The sequence below is a fragment of the Leptodactylus fuscus genome, chromosome 3 (assembly GCF_031893055.1).
Source record: "Leptodactylus fuscus isolate aLepFus1 chromosome 3, aLepFus1.hap2, whole genome shotgun sequence".
Taxonomy (NCBI): Eukaryota; Metazoa; Chordata; class Amphibia; order Anura; family Leptodactylidae; genus Leptodactylus; species Leptodactylus fuscus.
In genome coordinates, this window is record NC_134267.1 from 66,541,284 (window position 1) to 66,559,143 (window position 17,860).

The 17,860-nt window shown below is 38.0% G+C and overlaps 1 protein-coding gene across 1 annotated transcript in view; it reads right to left on the bottom strand.

Moving 5' to 3' along the window:
* The window catches only part of THBS2 (thrombospondin 2), a 52,805-nt gene that overhangs the window by 20,037 nt on the left and 14,908 nt on the right, over window positions 1-17,860 (bottom strand). Inside the window, exons 4-11 of the mRNA XM_075267662.1 lie at window positions 15,914-15,998; window positions 8,391-8,578; window positions 7,521-7,661; window positions 5,474-5,567; window positions 4,653-4,823; window positions 4,385-4,561; window positions 3,983-4,156; window positions 4-131 (exon numbers count right to left, since the gene is read on the bottom strand). Of these exons, the coding sequence (XP_075123763.1) occupies window positions 4-131; window positions 3,983-4,156; window positions 4,385-4,561; window positions 4,653-4,823; window positions 5,474-5,567; window positions 7,521-7,661; window positions 8,391-8,578; window positions 15,914-15,998 (1,158 nt within the window). The remainder of the gene's footprint in view (window positions 1-3; window positions 132-3,982; window positions 4,157-4,384; window positions 4,562-4,652; window positions 4,824-5,473; window positions 5,568-7,520; window positions 7,662-8,390; window positions 8,579-15,913; window positions 15,999-17,860) is intronic.

Genomic DNA, 17,860 nt, shown 5'->3' on the forward strand with positions numbered 1-17,860 from the left:
TACCTCATCAAGATCTTCACAAAATGTTCCATTCCCAAGATATCCATCAGGGCAAGCGCCACATGACCAGGATCCATCAGGATAGCTACTGCATTCAGCTCCAGGAAAGCAAGGATTAGATAAGCATCCATCTGGTTAAATATTAACAAAGAATAAAGAAAAGGTCAAAGTATAACCAAATGTAAAATACAAGTGTATATATTCCTGCGCTAATCATAATATACACTGTAGATATCAGACTGCCACTATTTTGCTAAAATCCTAAGGGGATGACTAGTAAGACACTTTTAGCTTATATATGTCAGATCATTTTAAAGCAATAACCATGTCATATCTTACCGTGTTACAATTCAATATAACCCCAGAAATCCTATCCTGAGAGAAACGTTTTCACAAGCCAGACCTTATCATTCAATCTCTTTCCCCAAGGCTAACTTTAAACAATGATGTTATATAACATACAGTAAATTACAGGTCACTTGCCGGATGAAAAAGTCCTACAAGCTCGACTTTTTTGTCTTGTGATTTCAGTTAAAAAGATTAAAACCCTATTATAGTCGATGGTGAATGGAAACCATGCAGGTGTGAACCTAGCATTAAGGGGTTCTAGAGGGCAGATGAGAAGAAATATTGCTGGATAGCTAAATAATGATATTCCCATCCTCAGATCATGTGATATTGGTTTACATAGAAAATACGTATAATAAACAATGATCACCATTTTAGTACAGGGGAAATTATTAGCCAAGTATGCATTTAATTAATTATACAATGCCAATAACTGAATAATATAATTAAAAATAATGAATAATTTAATTTGAAGCCAGAGTTGGTAGCAGTTTTCTGACTCCGTCTCCAACCCAAAATCTAACCAAAACTCTAGTACTTACTACTTTTTGATCAAATTTTATTAATTTTTTTATGGGAGGCATGGTGACCAAAAATATAAATTTGTGCATTGTGTTTAATTTCACCGTTTTGTATAAATAACAGTATATATGAGGGTTTGGACTTTTATACACGCGGCTTTACCTACATTTTTCTGTTAATATATTTATATTGGATATGGAATTTTTTTATTTTATTAAGATTTATTTGTTATTTTCCTTTACACTACTGGTCTTATTTTTTACTGTCCTACAAGGGAACTTAAACATGGGATTGTATGATCTCCTCCTGTATAATATACTGCAGTATATTGTATATAACTGTAATGGTGTATTAGGTCCTGGCAGGCCTTAATGCACTTCTGCACATGACAGCCAGAAATTTGTTGATAGGCCTCATGGCTGCCATGTCAACCCCCTGGAATCCGGTGACCCTTGTGAGTTCTCTCCAACTCCAGCATACAGTGCCTGGTTCTTGCTGTATAATACATCTGGAAACCATCAGAAAAGTAGCAGGCTCTGCTTCTGTACATGTTATATCACAGCACAGCTCTATTATTCTACTAAGCAAGAAAAACGGTTAAGAAGCTTTGTGTCATGACTTGGTAAAGTCAAACCAAAATATCATGTCTATAAGGAAAGGCTATGAAGCTTTGATATGACTTGGAGGAGTAAGAGTCCCAAAATTAGTGACTGACAGTCTTTATAGCAATTGTTTGACCAGCGACTCAAAAGCGCACTGATTAGGATAAACTATTATAAATTATTATTTTATCATCGCTTGTACACATTGTTATTGGTTTTGTTTAATTGGATTTGTCATAATATGTAGTAAGGTTCACTGTGTTAATAGCCATAGTAATTTATTACAGGTTAGTATATTGTGTGTGTACAGTATCTTATGATCATTTGCGAAGCATGCAAGTCCTCCATGCCAAATGCTAAAACAAGGCTGTACTGTGCATATACACTGTTTTTTATAGAAAAAAAAAAAAGACTAAATACCTAAAAGAAGGCTGAAAATTTATAAATTAGGCTGCTTTAACACAGAGTTTTTTGGTCAGATTTTTTAGGCTGAATTCGCCTCAAAATCCTGACCAAAAAGACGGCTCCCATTGAAATCAATCCCATTGAAAGCCGTTTGTTCCGGATCCTGGAAAAAAGAACGGACATGCTCATTTTTCAGGCCGATTCGCCTCGCGAATCCGCCTGAAGACACTCCCTCCTCCTGACTAGGCCCATTCATTGGGCCTAATCCGGAGAGGAGAGCGGGAGTGGATGCCGATACACTGCTACCCGTTTCCGCCTCAGTTTCCGGACCAAAAAACCATGTGTGCACTCAGCCTTAGACTTAAAATACTGAAGTGGTTGAATAAATGCAAAGCATTAAATAAGCCCTTTCCAACACAGTAAAACACCACCAAAGATACAAAAACTGCAAAACTAAATTCAATGACACCCATGACAGTCAGCAAATCTACTGCAAGAATTCATGAACAGACTGAGAATAAACTATTCTTACAATTTCTACACAGATTTTACTAAAAATGATATTAATGGAAAAAATGTTTTATTATATTATTCTACTGACTACACCGCTTTCTACCATAGGGCATAAAACGCATACAATGTTGCATGAAGGCATGCGGTCATCTTCCAAACACGACTCCCTGGCACTTTTTCAAGGCACCTCAGTTGGGGGTTGCTGATGTAATAAATAGAAATATGCCTTTGTGACCATGTCATGAAATATTATTTCAAAACTAGTCATTGCAAAATTTGTGTTGTCATCAACCATTAACATTTTAATATGACATACAGCAAGTATGCCAAGTTCTATTGATTATGAAGGTGTTACATTACATGCAGAACATATAAAGTGTCTGCCCTTAAGCTTAGTATTATCCTCATTTCCTTATTAGCTTTCACAGAAAGAACTTTTCAGTTACCACATCTGACATTCCTAGTAGTCCAAATCTTTGGGTTTGACTTCAAGTTCAGAAAATCATCTCTGGGAATTTCCAGGAAATTGCAGTAAAGCTTAAACTATAATATTGTTATTTACAATCTGGTGTGCACAATGGCAGACATTCTTCAGAATGCACACAAAACCTTCATTTTAAGCATATTCTTTCAGGGATACAGAAAAGCAGCTGTTGCAGATCTCTGCTCTCCCATACATGCACAGAAGTTAATGAGAATCCACTCATAACTTTGAGAATTATTAAAATACTTTCTTTATGTTTTCTTTAGCAAGTTTAGCCCCTTGCTAAGTTTTATATAAAGCAGATGGATTAAATGACAGGGCATGGTGTTTACTGTAAAAAAAAAAACCTATGAAATATGACGCATTTTCTCCAGTTAGGCTAGGTTCACAATACATTTGGGCTCTAAAAGTATTACTCAGACACAGAGTATGGTACAGTGCAAAAGTTTTAGGCAAATGTGCTTTTTTTTCTCCTACCAGTATGTCTTTATAGAATGGGAGAAAAACCGTTCAAATACAGGGAAAACATACAAACTCCTTGCAGATGCTGTTCCTGGTGGGATTTGAACACGGGACTCCAGCACTGCAAGGCTGCAGTGCTAACCACTGAGCCACCATGTAGCCCCAATAGAGATTTAAATTGTGAGCCCTATTTGGGACAGGGACTGATGACAATATCTGTAAAAGCACTGTGGAATATGTTGGTGCTATATAAGTAAAATAAATTAGATTATTGTTGGGCAGATAGTAAGAGAGAACTGTTCAACTATAAATCACTGTAGAGTTCTCTCCATGACAGGAAGTTGAACACATTGTCCACATCATGCTCAATTTCCCCTGCTTCCCTGCACTCATCTGAAAGACCAAAGCTAGGAGAAGAGATGAAGAACAGTGTGGCTATGTACAGATGTAAAACATTTGAAAATAGATTTAAGTAGGAAACTTTAACTATGACACTTAACACAGCGCCCTAAAAATGCCCAGTTAAGGTCTGAAGCATCAGTCTGAGGTTACATAGGTGACTTTATATAGCCTATTCTTTAATTATACAAGCTCACTAATAATTAGTAACAATAAATACATGTTTTCTTATTACAATGTGTCTCACCTATAGGACAGTCTTGCTTGTTACACATTTCTTTTTCTTTAGTATCTCCTCCACATTTCTTTCCTCCATATTGTGGCCTTGGGTTATTACACATACGAGACCTCTCTCGTAGACCTCCTCCACAGCTCACTGTGCAACTAGACCATGGCGACCAAGGTCCCCATTTACCGTTAACTGAAATAAGGCGAATAACAATTGAGAGTTAATTTTTACTATGATAGCTGAATGATGTGATAAGCAAGAACATTATGATATCTAGTTCTACAGTTAGGGTAAAATTGTGTTATACATTTCATTGTATGCAGAACTGCATTTTATACATGGAAATATGTGGCCACCCACAACTGATATTTCCAGAGTGTAAGTTATATTTTTGGTTAAAATGTACATATACACACATACTTGGGCATGGAACTCCTTCACAATCTTTTGTTTCACGTCCAGTTCCAGTGCAGTTTTTGCCACCAAGCTGTGGCTTGGGAGAATTGCACAAACGTATACGAGTAATATTACCAACTCCGCAGGTTACAGAACAAGCTGACCACGGTGACCAGTGACTCCAACCACCATCTTGTCGTACTTCACAAAAAAAAAAAGAAGAAAACAATGTATTTTAACAAATAAAGGAAAAAAGATCATATTGTAAGAGTAGGCATTAGTCTGCACTTACTGCGGTTGTCACATTTTCCCAGACTGCATGTCCTTGTTTGGATGGATGAACCAGTGCATGTACTAATGGTAGCATCACATGACCTTCCACGTTGTTGAGTTCCAGAGCCACAAGTTACAGAGCATTCTGTCCATTCAGACCATGGAGACCAGCCAGCTTCACTATCAGATACTATCAAAAGCCAAAGTATAATAACCAATTGAATATTGGAAATTATGTTTTGAATTCAAAATAATATTTTATTAGCATTTTCAACAAAAAGTTCAATAAAAAATTATTATTTATTTTAAATATATTACGAAAAGTATATAAAACAGCAATGTTCACTCCGGTCATTTTTTTCCCCATTCAATATGTACCTAATCCCCCAACATATAGAATTCAGCCAGTATCACCTCATTTAGATACTCCTTTCTATGTGAATACTTCTCTTCAGAAAAATCATGTGACTGTCACTCTGACCAGATAAATGAACATGGAATAATGCACAGATCCCTGACTACCTTTATATACTACCTGTATATTTATAGCCTCTTAGATTATTGAGGAGAATAGAGAAATAAGGATAATTACCCACAGCGGGTAGATATAGTACTGTATCCAGCTGTCTATATTATGCTATGTTGATGCACCATGTGGTTGACAGCAGAACAAATAAAAATAAAAATATAAAAGCTACGACAATGTCTGATCAAGAGGAGTAGAGGAAATAGATGGCAGGGAAAGAAGTCAAGTATACATAATAGAAGCCTTGAATGTGATATCAGATGATGGAAAAAGATGGTTTTCCTGGAATGCTTCTTTAAACTATTGATACTTACGCACACAGACAGGGCAACACTCTCCTTCCACAAATGATGGACTGTCACAGTGCACGGTTGGGCATGTTATCTGGTGGCAAACAGTTTTTGAACTCTGTATAAGAAAATTAAAATTGCACGTTAAAAAATTACAAATATGGTAATCAAATGCCAAAAGATACAAAAGAAAACAAAAATTCTAATTCTAAAACAATCTGTACTGTATACTCTGTTAAAAAGACTATGTTGTTACCGTTCTCCTAAAACACAAGTCTCCACTCTGGCTGTTGGTGAGCAGGAAACAACCTTATAAGTAGTCTATATGTCCTAGTAGGAACTGACTTCATGAATCAACCCTTTCATTTGGGGACCCCAATTAACCTAGTAGCATGCTTCTGGGTAGGGGAAAAGAAACACCATAGAATACAATATGAATAGAATGCATTATCAGCAAATGTCTTTTGTTGCCAGATACTGGTCTACAAAGAAGAAGGATTTGGGGGTAATTGATGATAATAAACTACAATATAGCATGGAATGCTACCCTGCTGCACCCAAAGACAACAGGATAGTGTCCTATATTAGGAAATTATTATTATTGTATCCCTCTAATAAGCACTGGTGCAACCAAATCTATAGTATATTGTCCAGTTTTGGTACCAGTTCATAAAAAAAGACATCAGAGAACTAGAGACATTTTAGAAAAGACCAACCAAAATAATACACAGTATTGAAGATCTCAGTGAAGAAGACAGGCTAGAGAAGAGATGATCTAAGGGTGATATGATATCTTTATTTACATGTTCTTGTTACGGAATAAGTTAACAAAGAACACAGGGTCACTGCTTACAGCTATAAGCTTACCTTACTGTCCAAGACTTGTAATAGTGGACAGTGTGTAATAGTAATAGTGTGATCAGCTTAAAAAAAGAGCTGGACATGATATTCTACCAAATAATGGTGAATTGGGTATGTTCTATTGACAGGATGCTTTTTGCCTTCCTCTCAGTTAAACTTGGGTTTAAACATATAAAGCTCTACTCTATAGTATACAGTACACAGTAGTATATAGTGTACACTGCCTGGTTATATTTAAAAGCTATATACAATCTGCTCACCTGATCAAATCTGAAAACAGAGCACAATATTGCTGAGCTTATATCATTATGTTACAGTGGATCCACTGCTGCTCAGGTCTGCTTGCTGAAAGCATGGATTGTCATGTCCTTATGAAAGCAAACCAAAGGAAAGGGAGATGCAGGTAATGATGGCACTGAGTGAGTATCCTTCATTGCACTATGCTTTAAAGGGGCTCTATCAGCAAAATTATGCTATATGAGCCCCACATACACGTGAATAGCATTTAAAAGGGCTATTCAGGCATGTGCAGTACGCTCGCGTAGTTCTAAGAGGCACTTAGAACTACAACAAAAATGATGCCAACGCGTGTGCAGTAGCGCTCTAGAGGGAGCGATACTACGCGCGCATGGGATTTGACCGTAACACGCCGGAAGAACAGAAGATCAAGGCGTGGAAGAGACGTCGCTGAGGGATGTTTAAAATAACATTTGTGGTGCCTGAATAGCCTTTCTAAAGGCTATTCACACATATGTGGGGCTCTTAGAGCATAAGTTTGCTGATAGAGCCCCTTTACCATTATAAGGTATCTGATGAAGGTGCCAGTTTGCATGGTAACATTCAACAAGCTTTTCCTTTTTCTTTGGCCCACTATCTAAATAATATGACAGTATTAGTAGATCTTCCTCATTTTGCTATGTAACATGATGCTATAGCACATCTTTATCAAAGAACAAGGCTTGCTATATGTGGTATGGAGTCTTGCTTGCTGAGCTGCACAGGCATAAATAAAAGTTGACTAAACAAAATTCATTCAGTTGCAGATTGGTGCTTGAGATCATCCTGTCACTTCCTGTTACAGAGCCAGGAAAGGAAGATGCCTTTTCAGTGTCTGAGGATAGGCTGCTTATATGGCTGCTGAAGAGAAATCACAATGAAATTTCATAATTAAAAATCAATGGTGATGAATTATACCATATAATTATATTACCTGACATGTGCATTTTGTGCAGCTGTCTACAATCCAGTTCTCATTATCTGCAAAGACTCGGCCATCCTGCCAGCAAATTGACTGATTCCTAAGGGTTCTGTTGGGGCCAATCAGTTCCCATAACTCTTGATTTTCTTCAGACTGAAATCATTTATGAAATATAATTATTATTATTTATTATTATTATTATTATTATATTATTATTTTTTTTAGAGTACCATATAAAGTACCATGGTGCTGCACATTTGAGGGTTGACATACAATACACAAAATACACAAAGAAATATTATTTTAATATACAAATAATACTTTTTTATGATATATAATTTTTTTTAATGTAAATTACTGGACATTAAATAATGACAACGATACAGCTAATAATAATCTAATATAGGAATATATAAACTATTGTGTTAGTTCACACGTAAAAACCTCCTGGCTTATTTTGGTCCTGAAAAAAAACGCTTCCTAATTAGCAAGCGGTTTTTTGACTTTGAAGCGGTTTTTTGGAGCAGTTTTTGGTAAAAACTGCTTCATAAAACGCCAGAGAAAACCCCTCCCCTAAAGTGAATGGACTGTAAAAAAAAAAAAAAAAATGCTAGGCGTTTTCAGTCACTGTTTTTTGCAAAAAAACCTAGGCTTTTTTTGCAAAAAAACGCTAGGCGTTTTTCGCATCCCAGTCAATTCTATGGCTTTCCTCAGGCAGAATCCGCCTGAAGAATGGTCATGTCACTTCTTTTTTCTGCTAGCAGTCTCCATAGACCACCATTGTATGGAGGCAGATTCTGAGGCGAAATCTGCTGTCAATATCTGCCTCATTGCCCCCCGTGTGAACTAGCCCTAACCTGTAACCTAGTCTGTTAAACTTACCACTTTCTGAAGGTTTTCTAGCAGATTATTGACAATGACACGCAGTCCAGAAAGTTCAGTAAACATAGTCCCTAATTCATCACATGATCGGTCACAGAAATCCAGTTGTCTATCTTCTTTTCTACCAACATATTCAGTGAGGGGGGTGAGATGGATCATTTCTGTTTTCTCATTTATTGCATTATCGCCTAGAAAGATCAAGGAATTCCAAATATTTTACTGAAGGCAAGTGAAATGAAGCAAACATAAAAAGACAGTTAAAGACATATACGTAAAAGTAAAAGTTCAAGAATGGTTAGTGACTAGAAAACAATATCATTTACACCATTTTGACATTTTTAAAATCAAATTTTTCAGCTAGAGATATAGAAAGGATACCCTGAACTTCTGCAACTGGTTATACTGCTGCAGCGTGAAATCTTATCACAGAAGACAAAAGTGTTTTTTGTTAGTTTTCCTTGCTAAAATTTTAACTAAATATGAAGGGGCACCTAATGCAAGCTTCACAATATACCTACATCCAGTGACAAATAGAAATATGTAATAAAAATAAAATAGAAGAAAACAAAGTGCTAAAGTCCGCAAACAGCAGCTTACAGTAAGCAATATTTTCATTGGATTAGCATACAAAGGCTGTCATAAAGCTGCGTCTCTAGTGAGTTTACAAAGCAGTACAACGAATTTGGGGTCAATCTGACTGACATAGGGAACTATTCCTTACACAGGAGTATACTACTGATATATTTTATGTGCAGTTCAATAAGTTTCCATAGTTCAGTAAAGTTCACCTTTATTTAATCTTCTTGATAGAAGTCATATGCAATATATAGTTTATCCCAAAAGTATTGATGCATTTGTTTTATCTGAAGCCACGTAAGTAATAAAGGGCTAAATAAAATGTTCCGAAAAGATAAAACTTTGCTTGGAAACATTACATGGCACTGTCAGTGTTCCAGCTGAATTATATTTAGCAAGAACACACAATGAATCATAAAATACATATGTACTATTCATCACTAGAGATGAGCGAACACTAAAATGTTCGAGGTTCGAAATTCGATTCGAACAGCCGCTCACTGTTCGTGTGTTCGAATGGGTTTCGAACCCCATTATAGTCTATGGGGAACATAAACTCGTTAAGGGGGAAACCCAAATTCGTGTCTGGAGGGTCACCAAGTCCACTATGACACCCCAGGAAATGATACCAACACCCTGGAATGACACTGGGACAGCAGGGGAAGCATGTCTGGGGGCATAAAAGTCACTTTATTTCATGGAAATCCCTGTCAGTTTGCGATTTTCGCAAGCTAACTTTTCCCCATAGAAATGCATTGGCCAGTGCTGATTGGCCAGAGTACGGAACTCGACCAATCAGCGCTGGCTCTGCTGGAGGAGGCGGAGTCTAAGATCGCTCCACACCAGTCTCCATTCAGGTCCGACCTTAGACTCCGCCTCCTCCGGCAGAGCCAGCGCTGATTGGCCGAAGGCTGGCCAATGCATTCCTATGCGAATGCAGAGACTTAGCAGTGCTGAGTCAGTTTTGCTCAACTACACATCTGATGCACACTCGGCACTGCTACATCAGATGTAGCAATCTGATGTAGCAGAGCCGAGGGTGCACTAGAACCCCTGTGCAAACTCAGTTCACGCTAATAGAATGCATTGGCCAGCGCTGATTGGCCAATGCATTCTATTAGCCCGATGAAGTAGAGCTGAATGTGTGTGCTAAGCACACACATTCAGCACTGCTTCATCACGCCAATACAATGCATTAGCCAGTGCTGATTGGCCAGAGTACGGAATTCGGCCAATCAGCGCTGGCTCTGCTGGAGGAGGCGGAGTCTAAGGTCGGACCTGAATGGAGACTGGTGTGGAGCGATCTTAGACTCCGCCTCCTCCAGCAGAGCCAGCGCTGATTGGCCGAATTCCGTACTCTGGCCAATCAGCGCTGGCCAATGCATTTCTATTAGCCCGATGAAGTAGAGCTGAATGTGTGTGCTAAGCACACACATTCAGCACTGCTTCATCACGCCAATACAATGCATTAGCCAGTGCTGATTGGCCAGAGTACGGAATTCGGCCAATCAGCGCTGGCTCTGCTGGAGGAGGCGGAGTCTAAGGTCGGACCTGAATGGAGACTGGTGTGGAGCGATCTTAGACTCCGCCTCCTCCAGCAGAGCCAGCGCTGATTGGCCGAATTCCGTACTCTGGCCAATCAGCGCTGGCCAATGCATTCTATTAGCCCGATGAAGTAGAGCTGAATGTGTGTGCTAAGCACACACATTCAGCACTGCTTCATCACGCCAATACAATGCATTAGCCAGTGCTGATTGGCCAGAGTACGGAATTCGGCCAATCAGCGCTGGCTCTGCTGGAGGAGGCAGAGTCTAAGGTCGGACCTGAATGGAGACTGGTGTGGAGCGATCTTAGACTCCGCCTCCTCCAGCAGAGCCAGCGCTGATTGGCCGAATTCCGTACTCTGGCCAATCAGCGCTGGCCAATGCATTCTATTAGCTTGATGAAGCAGAGTGTGCACAAGGGTTCAAGCGCACCCTCGGCTCTGATGTAGCAGAGCCGAGGGTGCACAAGGGTTCAAGTGCACCCTCGGCTCTCCTACATCAGAGCCGAGGGTGCGCTTGAACCCTTGTGCAGCCTCAGCTCTGCTACATCAGAGCCGAGGGTGCGCTTGAACCCTTGTGCACACTCTGCTTCATCAAGCTAATAGAATGCATTGGCCAGCACTGATTGGCCAGAGTACGGAATTCGGCCAATCAGCGCTGGCCAATGCATCCCTATGGGAAAAAGTTTATCTCACAAAAATCACAATTACACACCCGATAGAGCCCCAAAAAGTTATTTTTAATAACATTCCCCCCTAAATAAAGGTTATCCCTAGCTATCCCTGCCTGTACAGCTATCCCTGTCTCATAGTCACAAAGTTCACATTCTCATATGACCCGGATTTGAAATCCACTATTTGTCTAAAATGGAGGTCACCTGATTTCGGCAGCCAATGACTTTTTCCAATTTTTTTCAATGCCCCCAGTGTCGTAGTTCCTGTCCCACCTCCCCTGCGCTGTTATTGGTGCAAAAAAGGCGCCAGGGAAGGTGGGAGGGGAATCAAATTTTGGCGCACTTTACCACGCGGTGTTCGATTCGATTCGAACATGGCGAACACCCTGATATCCGATCGAACATGTGTTCGATAGAACACTGTTCGCTCATCTCTATTCATCACTAAGTGTTCCAACACCAAAACAAATCATAAGTCCCCATAGCACTATATCCTCTTTAACACATGGATTTGTCCTTTCACACTTTTAATGAAGCCCTTGAGATATCAGTGAGTACAAATACAGTTGCATTACAACCTAAACTGTCCTATATATAAACAAACCAGTACAAGGTATTTTTAACCCTTTCCCAACATCCACCATAATAGTACGGTGGAAGCCAGGTCTTTAAAAATGGCGACTGCCCTGAAGTAAAAGTGGGCGCCAAAGCCACTGGGAATAAAGTCTGCAATCAGAGTTTTAGGATTGTTTTATGCAATGCTCCCCTGAAGCCAGTGCCTGCCACACCTGTATTTCTTGCTGTGCAGGACAGCTCCCATACAGCAAGGTCACAAGATTCGTCCTGTTCCTATGATAGTCAGGAGGCTCCCAGGCTTGTCATTGAAATATAGCTGTTGCGGCAGGTCATAGATCAGCCTCAATACCTATGTAGCCAATCTATATTGCAGTCTATGGGGCATACAATAAAAAGAATTCAGGTTCAAGCCCCCTAATGGGGCTAATAAAATAGTAAAAAAATATTTTTTACAAAAGTGTTTAAAAATATAATAAACAAATCAAATCACCCCCTTTTTCTTTAGATCTGAAATTAAAATAAACAAAAACAACTTATATATCCACGCATTCGATCTACAAAAATATAAAAATATTTTTTATATTGTACACTGTAGTAGGAAAAAATAAATCAAAACGCCATCTTTGCCTCCCAGAAATATTTTAATAAAAAGCCATCAAAACATCAGGAATTCTGTCAAAATGGTATAACTAACAACCATTACCTGGCCCCGCTAAAAAGACGCCTTATGCAGCCCCGTACATCCAAATATATCAATGTTACAGTTGTCAGAATATGGCAACCCCATGAATAATTTTTTTTTCTGCAAAGTTTTTGATTTTTTAAGGGGTTAAAATGTACCAGTGAATGTCATAAAAACAAAGCCCATAAGAATGTCACATTAACGCAGTTTTCTCCAATTCCATTGTATTTCTTCCCACGTATTATTATTAAATAGTACCATTATGACATAAAATTTGTCCCATAAAAGTACTCATACTGCTCTGTGAATGGAGAAATAAAGAAGCTATGGCTCTTGTAAAGCAGGGAGTCATAAATGAAAACTGAAAAAATGGCCAAGGCGGGAATGGTTTAGGTGTAACACTACCATGCCAAAACTGTACTCTCCTAAATACAAGGGTGGGATCCTGCTCACCATCCCATAGACCACATTAGACCTATAGCCTGTGAAACTCAGGATCATGTAGGATGACACCATTGCATCTACCTGTATTAGGTGAGAGCAGCTTGTGCCAAAAGAGTTTTCCAGCCTATAACATGACTTGCCTGTGCAATCTGCAAGCAATCTACACCCAAGATCCTCTATTACTAGTACTATTACAGTACTATTACTATTATAGGTTTATAGGCACTATAACTGATGTAGAAGCACAAAAATTGATTGGAGGCATTTATAGCTTGTGAGGGCACAAGGAGGGCTGTTAACTATTCTAGAGGAAAAGGGGATTTTGTAAATAGTAACACTCCCTCTACTACTCCATGTGCTCTAACTTTTAATGACAGCCCTCTTAAAAGGGAGACTATATAATTAATATTTTAATAACTCATCTGATTTTATTAGCATATACATGTGTGGTCACTATTACTCTATAGAGCACAAAAGGGGGAGCTATTACCTTTGTGGGGACTACTACAATTTGGGGAATAATATTTTGTGGCAGAACTGTTATTTGCTGTTTAGCTGCTGTTGCTGCTGATGACTCCTCAGCCTCCCTGCTCTCACCTTCTCGTCTGTTTACACATAGCACACAGTGCTCACTGAACTTCTGGTGCTCATTGCTGGCTAATTATCATGTGGCTAAAAGCAGGGCTAATACAAAATCGACTGAGGGGATTAACATACAAAAGGTACATGTGGAATAGCCTTTCAAAAGGCTATGCAAGTATGTGTTTAGTTAAAAATAAGTTTTCCTAATGATAGAGCCCCTTTAAACACATATACCATTTTATAATTCAGATAAGATACATAAAAACACAGATATTTGTCCAACCAACACAGGATAAAATAAAAATAATTACCTGCTGTAGATTATAAAACCTTCCAGTCACATATACAAATATTTCATAACTGTCCGCAGCATATAATAAATAAATAGCAATAAATATCTACAGTATAGCAAATACATCATACATCTGATAGCACATAACAATAAGCATAAAAGGGCAGAAGGAAAACGTTATACTGTGCACAGGGGTATAACTTCAACACGTTTCGCTCAGCTTCCTCTGGGGGTCCAATCTATGGTATCTATCTACCTGTGATTTATATTGGTGTTCTAATTGCTACACTGCAGCACAAATTTCTGGTGTTTTGTAGATCCAGAACCTTAGTTGTGGTATTGATCTTTGCATGTTGTGTTTTGTACAATAACAGTATGATTAGTTAATGCATGTATAGTAATGTGATAATATGGTGATATTTGGTCCTGGTATAATTTGATTATGATAGACAAATTTACATTTTTGGTGTGAGTGCGGGCAACACAGTTTAAAGACTTTCAGAAGATATTTTATGTACCCTTTTATGTACTTTTATGTACACTTCCTACTGAGTTGACTGAATGCAACTGTATTATTAGTACAATAATGTAGCATTTTTGGTCCTACTTTTTGTTTTGCATCACATATTTTATCCCTGTCTGTGGGGATAAAACATGACTGTGGCACACTAGCCTGTCAACTATGTCTGGTTTGTGGATAAGCCTTAGTAATGGACATAGCCCAAGAGCAAGAAAGGCACAGTTTCTAAAATAAAATAACAGATTTGGAGTCACATTATTATGACCATCAGCTAAAGACAAGCAGCATGCATGGGTGTAAGTCATCTGTAAGGATACATTTAGACCCAATTCAGTTCAGAGTACCTTCCATATAGATTAGCGGGCCCAGAGAATACCATGAAAAAGTTCCACAGACCATAATGCTACCGCAACCAGCTTGGGCTCTTCCAGCAATGACTGCAGGATTTTGTTCTATGATGTTTCTTGCCTGACATGCAAGAAATGTTCAGCTTTTCGATGAAACAAAAAATGTGAATCATTGGAGAACGGTCGAATTCCAATATGGCCATGAAAATTGAAGTCTTTTTCTCCGATGCACTTTGTTAGAATAGATGCAGTGACCATCCATCTACTTTAGAGTCCCATACGCAGCTGTTGTTTTAGAGACACTTTTGGTAGTCCACTGGTTCATTTTCTTGGTGCGCCGCTCTACTATAGCATGCTTGTAAGTCCCTGTGCTCCTTTATAGCTGGAATTCACATCCTATACTAATGGCACATGGTGCCCCACCGTTTTCACATCGGTTATTGCCAATGGTGCCATTTATCCACTCACAATACACTTTCATGTGACATTAGGTGAACAGGTCACAAACTGTGCTGTTTGAGAAATACTGCCATCCTTGGCCCAGAAGCCAACAATCATCTCTTTTTGCAACTATGATAAATTGACCTTCTTACTCATGACAGCAAAGAGCTATGTGTGTTTAGACAGCATATTGAACAACTTCTATACCCGCCAAGCCATCCAACGACACTTCACTTTCTTTATGGGCTACACACTTTCCATAATAATGTGACTCAACAGTATATTTTTTATGATTGCTTTCATATTCTCAATAGGTGATATGATGCATCCACTTTATAATGGATTCTAATGGATCCTTGCATTTCTCCATGACTTATATGGCCTTACTAAGTTTCTTTTTACACTAAATACTGCACAATGCTGGCAGTTACAAAGGAAAAGTGGAAGCTGACAACTAAACAACAACTTACTTACTCCTCTTCAGAAATAATCACTGTGAAATAATTACATATCTGCCTTGAAAGGTTGCATAGGCTTGTATCCAATATTAATCTCTAACTTGTAGAGACAAAACCATCAGTATCTTTTCACCTCTAATGTCACTTACTTAAAGATGTTCTTAGAGCCCTCAAAGCTTTTGTTAATCTCAGACAAAGAAAGAAGAAGAGTGGAGCTGCTCTTTGACCTACACACAAAGTCCTGTGAAAGACCCCTGATCCTTTAGGGAATGCATCAGGTTTCCTAAGTGCGAGCATGTTATGGTACACATTTGTTTATATAAGGTCAATACATGTCTATTACTTATTGATGGATAATAAAACTGGGCATGCATGTAAATGACCGTACCTGCATGGCTCAGTTGACAGCCTTTTTTCCTTAAAACATCTTCAACTGTGGTTTCAAATATTAGTTTAACATTTTGAAGCATTCCCTGTAAATACAATGAAAATATATTAGGAGCACATACAGCAAATAATACCCCAAATGTAAAGCACCATGGAATTAATGGTGCTATATAAATAAACAATTATTATTATTATTATTATTATTATTATTTACCATATAAATGGATCTGTCACCATTCCTAACAAGTCTGTGTAAACATTTGTTTCTGAAATACCAATTCTAAATAATCCTTTAGAACTTCGTGGTAAACTGTTACTGTACTATTCCCCCTCAAAAAATTTTTTTTAAAAATTAACAACTGGGTAATACCATTCTCCTTGAGAAAGGGGTATGTCTGACACTGTCATCACTGTTTTTACACATGCCCAGTTGTCAATTTATTCATAGATTTCAGGGAGCTATTTACAGTGACAAAACACAAGTACTTACAAAGAATAATTAAGAATCGCTTTTTATATGTCAGTGTTAATTTTTGGTTCACCCTTCTCCGATTTGCTACAAATATTAACTCTTTCCTGCTGCAACCATTTTGAATTTTCGTATTGTATTGAATTTCTTTACATTGCATTCCAAAAGTCATTTTTAGATTCAGAGTCCTTTAATGGCTTATTTTCTGTGGTATAAATTTTACTTCAAAATGATACCATTTAATATTGTGTATGATGTAATAGAAGGTGTAAAAAATTCAGAAAGGGGTAGAATTATAAAAAATGCATTTGCGCCATTTTAATATGGGATTTGCTTTTACAACATTATCTTTGTGGTAAAGATCCCTACACAGCGATACCACATACATATACTTTTTGTTATGTTTTATTACCTTTATAAAAAAAATCCAAACTTCGAAAAATGCAAAAAATCATTATAGTCATCATGTACAGAGCTAAGTAAGGTGCATTTTTACAGCACAAGATTTTTTTTTATATTTACAATTTTGGAGATTGACTGACATTTTCATAACATTTTATTACATTTCTTTTTAATAAATGGGGGGAAAAAAAACTTTGATTCAGCCATTTTGATTTTCTTTTTTTACCGCTACAGTGTTCACGATATAAGATAAATATTTTTTTTTTCAGGCACATGGATACTTAATATGTTTATGTATATGTAGTTTATTTTTATATTCATTATATGGAAGGGATGGGTGATTAAATTTTTTTTTTTTTATATATATTTTTTATAACTTAATTTTTTATTTTTTTTTTATTTTGCTTGATTCTGCAACCATTAAGTCACTTGTACCATAGACTGTAATACTGCAGGACAGTGGACATTACCACTGGATCTCCGCTGCATAAAACTGTTGCAACTACTTATTGGCCTCAGCATTGTCTGCCTCTCCAGCTTGGTTACCCCTCTCATTCCTGGTTCCTAGCATGGTTCCCCATTCATTCCTACACCCCATCATGGCTCCCCTTTCCAATTTCACTTCTAACATTGATTATACTTGAGGATGTCTCATAGGCCAAAATATGAACTTTAAAGCCCACCTGGGAACACCCCAAAAAAGCACATTTTGGGTTGTGGTGTACATAAAACCTGTCCTTTCTGTGGTCTAGTTCCTATGTCCTGGAAACATTGGGACTGTACTGTAGGCACCTTAGTGACAGATTGGATTGATTATGATATAGACTCGCAGCTTTGATATGATGCAGTTGACTCTTTGCAAGTCTAGTGCAAAAATGATGGGCACTGGACCGTGGGGCTTTTTTTGTACTGCAACTGCTGTTTTCCAGTCTGTCTCTCCATTATTTGTGTCCCCCAATGGACCCAAACAATAGAGACACAACACTAGTGTGAACTTTGTGTAAGTAAAAATTGGGTCATAATGTAAGTATTAGTATAACTTGAATAATTATTATTGCTATATATGCAAACATGTAA